This window comes from Setaria viridis, chromosome 1 (genome assembly GCF_005286985.2).
Source record: "Setaria viridis chromosome 1, Setaria_viridis_v4.0, whole genome shotgun sequence".
Taxonomy (NCBI): domain Eukaryota; kingdom Viridiplantae; phylum Streptophyta; class Magnoliopsida; order Poales; family Poaceae; genus Setaria; species Setaria viridis.
In genome coordinates, this window is record NC_048263.2 from 14847834 (window position 1) to 14856032 (window position 8199).

General features: G+C 41.2%; 1 protein-coding gene across 1 annotated transcript; it reads left to right on the forward strand.

The window, feature by feature from the left end:
• Positions 1–248: 248 nt before the first annotated feature.
• LOC117837355 (vacuolar cation/proton exchanger 1c) lies at positions 249–7844 on the forward strand. Its single transcript, XM_034716968.2, has 11 exons — positions 249–642; positions 4115–4182; positions 4276–4304; positions 4871–5067; positions 5175–5390; positions 6096–6233; positions 6327–6443; positions 6531–6584; positions 6842–6958; positions 7083–7173; positions 7444–7844. Exons 1-11 carry the CDS (start codon positions 343–345, stop codon positions 7464–7466), a joined length of 1350 nt encoding a protein of 449 aa, XP_034572859.1. The 5' UTR covers positions 249–342; the 3' UTR covers positions 7467–7844.
• Positions 7845–8199: the final 355 nt, after the last annotated feature.

The following is an 8199-nucleotide window of genomic DNA, read 5'->3' on the forward strand; positions in this document are numbered from 1 at the left end:
TAATTAGTCTATATTTAATAATCCTAATTAGCATCAAACATCCGATGTGACATGTGCTAAACTTTAGCCTGGGGTATCCATTAACACCCCCTAATTAATCCTTGTTACTATTGTACTAGACTGTTACTACTCTCCTACCGAAATTACTGCGTTGACAACCTCTGACGGTTTCATTTTTTAAAATAAAAAAATAAAAGTTTCAGCGGCTGTGGAACGCGTCTATATATATACATGTAGGGGTTGAAGACCCAGCGCGCTGCATCACCCGCCGGCGAGACATTTATGCGGCGTCCTCCTATCCCGCGTCCGTCAGTTTAGTCGATTTGTTGCGAATTCGTTGCCATGGCGCCTCCCCAGAGCGGCGACGGCGGCGCAGCAGCAGCGGGCGACGACCTCCTGGAGACCGGGCTGCTGGCTGCGGCCGTCTCAAAGGAGGAGGAGGCGCTTGCCCCGAAGACAGTGTCGACGTCGGGGCGCCTGGCGGATGAGCAGGGTACGGCGGCGACGTCGTCGTCGCGGGTGCGGCGGGGCGCGCGGCTCGCGGCGGCGCAGCTGCAGGAGGTATTCCTGGGCACGAGGCTGTTCCCGCTCTTCTCCGCCGTGCCGCTCGCCGTCGCCGCCCAGCACCTCCGCCTCGGCCGGGTACGTAACGGTTTTCGTCCCTGGCTCCGATCCCGAGTCTCTTGCTTGCTAATTGACACAGCATCAACCATAACTGTTACCGGCGATTCCTCTCGATTATTCCTGCTCTCCAAGCAAGATTGATGGAAACGTCGTGGATGGGGAAATCGACTAGATAGCGAGGAACGTGCGGCAGCTAGTGCCAAGTTTTTGTTTGTTTCTTCCATCGGAAACCATTTGTACATAGGCAAGGATTACGCCACGGCACGGCCGGCACGGGGAAGGCGGCCGGCATCTTCCTCTCTCGCCGAGGATGACATACGATGGCTACACGTCGTCGCTCTACACAATATGCGAAAGGACATATATAATAAAGATAGTAAACCATAGCACGGTTGTACATTTCTCCCCCAATCCCTGGTACTTTCTTGTCAGTTGTCACCGTCACGAAGGGATGAAGATGAACAAAGCACATGCGTGGAACAAGGTAGATTATTGGATCGATGGCCACGAGCTTTAGAATTGATGCACTTGACTTTTGCCCGATCCGTGCTGGTGAATGGTAACGGTGTCAAGCCTTCAAGTCAACGGTGCCCACAGCATTCTGGGACCGTTCCCCCCTAATCTGTGTCTCCATGCATGCATGCTAAAAAGGACATTCCTGTACTTTCAGAGCTTTGCCATTAATTATTGAGTCGAAGAGCCCATAGGATGATGAGCATTTTTGTCTCTTCTACTGTAGTACGCTCATCATTTGGAGATATATAGTCTATAACAGAATAGATAGGTTAGTTAGCAATAGTGCATAGGGTGTTGTCCCGTCCCTTTGTACTCGCAACTCGCAAGTAGTGTATGGCCATTTGGTGTTGGGTGAGGGTACGGTTCAATTCGGATCGGTGGTGCTCATCACACCAAGAGCAGCGCTGGACTCTGTGGTGAGCTTCATGCGGACCAGGTTGCATTTGCGGCTCTTCATTGTCCATACCCACATTTGACATTTCACTAGTTGGATGCGGTATGATTTGTTCTTTTGGATTCCATGCCTAGGATAGCACAACTAATCTTTTATTTCCAAGCAAATTCCATCAAGTTTGAAGCTGTTTACTTTTCTTCGTAACTTATTTTGTTTTGTTAATATATAAATTCGCCAGTCTATTTCACGTTCAAGACTTGGGAGCAAGATGGAAACATGCCGAATAACTTGACAGCTCATTCGGAATGTGGGATTCAATTCTCGTGTCCCTAAAATGTGGCAAAAGTAGAAATACGGTCCTCTCTGCAATATTCCTGTTTCGTGAAAATAAGCCCTTAAGAGTGACATCTAAGGGATCGAATGCTATTCGTGCAGCCTTATGTGCAACTAGGAGATGCAGACATGAGTGGTTCATTTCAGCATCAAGCCAAATTAGCTGGCGAATACCATAACAGGGTAGCTGAGAGAGTTAGTAAGCACATGTACTCCTTGTATAAAAGAAAACGAGTTAGTAAGCAATGTAAATGGGGGTGGCATGGACAACCAGTAATTTAATTAGCAAAGCAGTTGCTAGCAGTGAAAATACCATACGCACGCCTTGTTGATTTTCTATCTCCTTAATTAGACAGCATAGCCGCACTTACTGTTTCTGTTAAAAAAAATTACAAACTACTTTTAATGTGCATATGCAAAACTTGTGCGTGCACTTCACACAAATTTTTACAAGTTCAGTTTGGTTACCAACATGAACTCTCCTTCCAAAGATTTGAATTAGATGCTGCGCAGATCTGATGTAGGGAAAAGAAGGGTACCCATGTGGTGGACATGTCACTGCGCTTGTCATGCCATTGAGATAACTCAAACGGCTCCTGTGGGCGTGGAGGGCCACGGAAGCGTTTGCTTGCTTGAGCCTCACTGAATAATAGCTAGCTTTTGGTAGAACAAACCGGACAGGCAGGCAAGCTGCTTCTGCTGTTTATACAGCCACAGCAGTTGGCACCCCTGTTAAAACTAAAACTAAAGTTTATTTCGTGTCACATCATCGAATATTCGGAGACTAATTAGGAGGACTAAATATGAGTTAATTATAAAACTAATTATACAGATGGAGGCTAAACGGCAACTAAATGGCGAGATGAATCTATTAAGCCTAATTAATCCATCATTAGCAAATGGTTATTGTAGCAGCACATCGTCAAATCATGAACTAATTAGGTTTAATAGATTCGTCTCGCCGTTTAGCCTCCATCTGTGCAATGGATTTTGTAAATAGTCTATAATTAATACTCTAGTAACTAAACATTCGATGTGACAGGGGTTAAAGTTTAGCCCGGATAAGCCCCCCGGAGGTCGGGGGCCTGGGACGTGCCTGAAAAAAATTGATTCACGGCCACATCAGGCATATGAGCCGTGCACCGTCATGTCCCTGTCAGTTTTACACGGCTTCTAGGGGCCTCTAGAGTCGTACAAGAGCTGTGGATCCTTTGATGGCTCCGTGGATTTCCTTGCTGACCCAAGCATTTTCGTCTTTTGTTTGCAAGGTGTTTGGAATGATAGTTTTTGCAGGATGCATATTAACTACGCCTCATTTCGAGACTTAGTTATTTGCTATTCGGGGCTGTTGAATTTCAAACGGGCACTAATGCTACCATTTTCCGTGTTTTCTTTTATTTTCACATGATCCTTTTTTTTACTTATATTGCCAGCTTATCTTGAAATACTTGCTAAAATTGACATATTCATCTATAGAACTTTCCTGTCGTGCTCATCTGAAAAAGTTGAGATGTGATAGATGTTAGCATCCGAAAAAATTGGAGGCATGCCACACGCGATGATTTAAATACAGAACAATAAACTTATGGATTAGTAGCTAGCAAATGCGCTCACAGGATGATTAGTCAAAGAACATGCTAGGCTACCCACGACTTGACCGATGCAAAAGACAATGTCACCTCATGGTGACTTGCCATCTGCAGCTTGAGATATCAAAGATTCTTTTTGGGCTCCTCACTCCTTTGACATGTCTACTTTATTCCTCTTGAGAATGACATGATTTCGTGCAAGTTTCAGGGTCAGACCTGGTCAGTTTTCTGGGGAAATTCTGCTAGGACTTATCTTTTGATCTAGAATAAATCCATTGTTTGAAAGAAAATTTCATGTGACAGTAGATCGGAAGATATTTACATTTTCATGGCCAAATCAGAATTGAAATTGGAGTGGATAGTTCATCATCTTGTCGATTACTGTAAAAAAATTATGCACCTCTTGCAACATATAGTCTTCATTCTAGTTTACAATTACTGCCATGTGCCTGTGCAATCCTACGAAAGGGATTTGCAAGGGTGGAGAGATTCTTCTGGTCTCCCATTGCAATACGTGAGCAACACGTACAGACTAGAAAAAATCCAAATTACTCCCCTCAAGTATAAACTATTTTTTGTTCACTTTTATTTTACTATAATCTCTCCAACTAGTTTGATTTTCTTTTCATTGGCTTATTGTGAGATATTGTGGTGGCAGGCCTGGGTGTTCGTTTTCAGCCTGATAGGCCTGGCTCCGCTTGCAGAACGTGTGAGCTTCTTAAGCGAGTAATCACTCAAGACCTTCTGTTTCAGTATTCTGTTTTTTAAGTGAGCGGTTGACTATTTTTGTTCATTGTTAGTTTTATATCTGTTGTTCAGGCATATTGCCGATACCGCAGGACCAACAGGTAAATAAAATCTCTAAATGCTGTTTCTTTATACTATGAAGCAAAATGTGCTGACACGAAATTTAGCATGCACAAAAACATTTACCGTACTGGTGCATTTAAATTATGAATCGGGAGAAAAGACCTTGTCCTCAAATATTGTGGAACATATTATAGTTGGCATAGGAAGTTTTGGTATTCTTTTGAGTGTATTAACTTCATTGCTTGTGATTCAGAAAAGGGGTATCACAAATAACTTTCTTGTATGGAACTTTGTTAGTTTTGAGGGAAAACCAGAATTAAAATGTAGTAACTGAAAACACATGGAATTGCTTGTGAATTGTGATTTAGAAAAAGGGTAACACAAATAATTTTATTTGTTGAGAACTAAAATGTAGTAACTCAAAAAACACATGGAACTGATTTTGGTTACTCTACCAAATATGAAATGAATTATGACTACTTGTAGTTTAGACCTGGTTCAGAAGTCCCATGTAATATTTTCTTCATGCATGTGCTTTTCTCAATGCAAACTTTTATTATTTTTACTAGCATTACTCCACAATTTTGAACAATTTTGATTACAGCTGGTGGGCTTATGAATGCAACATGTGGGAATGTACCTGAACTTATTATTGCCCTCTTTGCTCTGCATAAGGAGAAGATGGAAATCTTGAAGTGGTCACTTCTAGGTTCCATATTATCCAATTTGCTCCTTGTCCTTGGTTCTTCGCTCCTGTGTGGTGGGCTTGCAAATACGGGCAAGGAGCGTCCACTAGACAGGGTAAGGAATAAGGGTGCGATTACAAGTACCATTGTGTATCAGTAGAGCTTGGAAATACAGTTATCAAATAGCACATGCCAACAATTTTCTGTGATGTTGTTTAACAGAGACAAGCAGATGTAAGCATAGGTCTTCTAATTCTGGGTGTGCTCTGCCATATCTTACCTCTATTGTCTAAATACACCAATGGCACTGGAGATGGCATAAGTTCAGCAGGTTCGGTTCTGGAATTATCAAGATTAAGTGCCATTGTAATGCTCACTGCCTACTTTGGAGGCCTCGTCTTTCAGCTAAAAACCCATCGACAAATTTTTCAACAAGAGGTATAATGCTTTCTTTATTAAGAATCTGTTAGCAATTGTTATGTTGTGTTATGCTGCAAAATCTAGTTAGAGGAAATATTTGCAATTATAGTGGGATTTCTTTTGTTACGTATAAAAGATATGCTTCCAGCTAACAACTGCATTAAAAGTTGGACATAAGTAAGCAATCTCAAACTAAGGATTCTGGAATCATTTGAATGAAAAATACAGAGACCAGAGGCATTTCCCTTTTTAAGGTTCTTATGATTAGCACTTCGAAAGAATGAATTTCTTATTTCAGATCTTCACTAAGGATGATGAGTGCTATTTCATGTTGTTGTCAGAATTATTAACAGCTTTATCTTCTAGGATAAACAAACAATTTATTGAGGTGACTAATATGAAGCAGATACTTTTGACTCTGCACAGTTCATATGCACCATCTAGTAATGATTTGGACTATGACTGGACATCACATTGAGCTCTTCTCTGATTTTAGTATGTTTGTTCCTGCTGATTTTCCTACTACTAGGATTTGATTTCATTCATTAGATGGAATCCCTCATTATCTAAGGATGGATGCATGGGTCAATTGTTTTTTGACAACTTTGGAGATGATGAATACTGAAGTAAAAGAAACAGTAGGAAAGGATCGTCCATGCTTCACATTGTCCTATTGACTTATCACCTCACAGTTTACTTATGTGTCCAAGAACTGAATTGCAGGACAGCTCAGAGAGCAGCAGCACTAGAAGTGATGATGATGCTAGTTCAGTTATAGGATTTGCCAGTGCAGTGATCTGGTTGATTGGAATGACCGTTGTCATTGCTGTACTATCTAATTACGTTGTCACAACAATTGAGGTACAAAATTTTGAACAAACATACATCAAGGGCGTTTAACTTGTTTCTACTCTATTTCTGCGATTTTTGATTGTTTGATAATTCTGTTTCCAGGAAGCATCAGAGTCACTGGGTATACCAGTCAGGTTCATCAGCATTATCCTACTTCCTATTGTTGGAAATGCTGCAGAGCATGCAGGTGCTATCATATTTGCTTTCAAGAACAGAATTGTAAGGATGTATCCTGTTCTTTTACTGCCTGCTTTTGTAATTTTAAGCTATCTTAGCCAATGAATTTTGCGAATATGTGTCTTGTAGGACATCACCCTGGGAATTGCTCTTGGTTCAGCTACTCAAATTTTGCTGCTTGTGGTGAGAATTGAGAATTTTCCTCTATGTTCGGTATACCAGGATAACTTATCTTGTTTTGGCAATAACACTGGCCCTTAACTAGTTAGCAAAAGCTAGCACAATATTCAACTTAAATTCTTCGTGTAACAAGTCAAAATACATATAGTCTTCAAAAGGTCACTTAACCTATAATACGATCTTTTTACCCTTATTGGTACATACTGGCATTTCCAGCCCTTTCCATTTTCACTGATAATGAATTTACTGATCATGACCAGGTGCCCATCATTTTGATTGTATCCTGGGTGAATGGCATCCCTATGGATCTCAACTTGAACCTTCTTGAGACTGGATCATTGGTTATGACTGTATTTACAACTGCATTTACACTACAGGTAATGACACCATCTGAGCTGCTAAAACAGATGAGAAAAGCAGAACTAAATGATACTGTTTCAAATGTGCATCTTTCTTTTGAGCAAAAGACCGGTGTATGATGATGTTAATACGCCTTTGCAGGATGACAAATGGCATTACTTGAAAGGCTTCAATTTGACACTTTGCTATGTTGTAATAGCAGTGTGCTTCTTCACCATAAAGGCCCTCCCAAGTAAGGGCCATTAAACCGTTGGATTTTTTTTTTGTTGGAACTTTTTCCCTATATATTTGCAAATGTTCCAGTGGCATAAATAACCATGCATGTTTCTGAACAAAATTAGGGGGTTTACTGAACTATTTTTTTTAAAAAAAAAACATAAGCTTTCACATCTGTGCAATTTCCAACAAAATTTATTATGTACCAAACCATATTGTTTCATTTGTCAAACTCCCACTAACAATCTCCCCTTCGTTAATATACTTTTGGGGTAATTTTGTTCAGCGCCAAAGAAGTTACATGCTTGAGCTGCTCAAGGAGATGCTGCCCCGGTTTGGAACGAAATCTAGGCATCTCAGCTCAAGGAATCAAAGTTAGTGGACTGGCGTTCCATCAAGCTATAATTGAACATGCCGGTGACCAACATAGTTGACGCTACATGCGACTGTTCATTTTGTGGAAGTATTGCTGAAAAATGCGTCTCAATCTATTGTTTTCTCCCCTCACATTACTGACAAATTAAGTGTGGCCGACTGCTCCAAGGAAGCTAATTTAGGAAGTGATGTAATTATGGTTTTGGCATGCATATGTTTGTTAGTGCCTGGTAGATACCTTGTGTGATTCTCGACCAACTGCCACTACTATAATGATTGAGTTGTCCAATCTCAAGCGGCGTAGTTGCTCAAGTGTACCCTCAACAGTCAACACTCTGCCTATCATAATCAGTTTGGGTGTCTTTTGGCTAAAACTAAGAATGTGTTCTAAATTTTGTCAGGACTACCTATGGGCAAGTGCAGAACCACAGTTTTTCGGAGATTAAATCAGGGCCACAAAAATAAATTTCGCTACCTTGTCACCACAGTAAACCCAACATGTTATATCAGTAACTAGTATAAGTAACCGGCACGGTTTAGTAACTTGCAGAGAAGTGCAGGCGGCACACAACTGAAATACCTATGAACCATATGGTCGAGAAAACTAAGCTTGACTAATCAAGCAGGCGCTGGCTACGCTGAGGGTGAAGACAATCCTACACTAGAC

Excerpts from the sequence above, each read along its gene's own strand:
- LOC117837355 (XM_034716968.2), top strand. The coding sequence starts at position 343 with ATGGCGCCTCCCCAGAGCGGCGACGGCGGCGCAGCAGCAGCGGGCGAC. Across the intron at positions 6,234-6,326 it reads ACGTTGTCACAACAATTGAG|GAAGCATCAGAGTCACTGGG; the intron begins GTACAAAATTTT and ends TTCTGTTTCCAG. Across the intron at positions 6,585-6,841 it reads CTCAAATTTTGCTGCTTGTG|GTGCCCATCATTTTGATTGT; the intron begins GTGAGAATTGAG and ends GATCATGACCAG.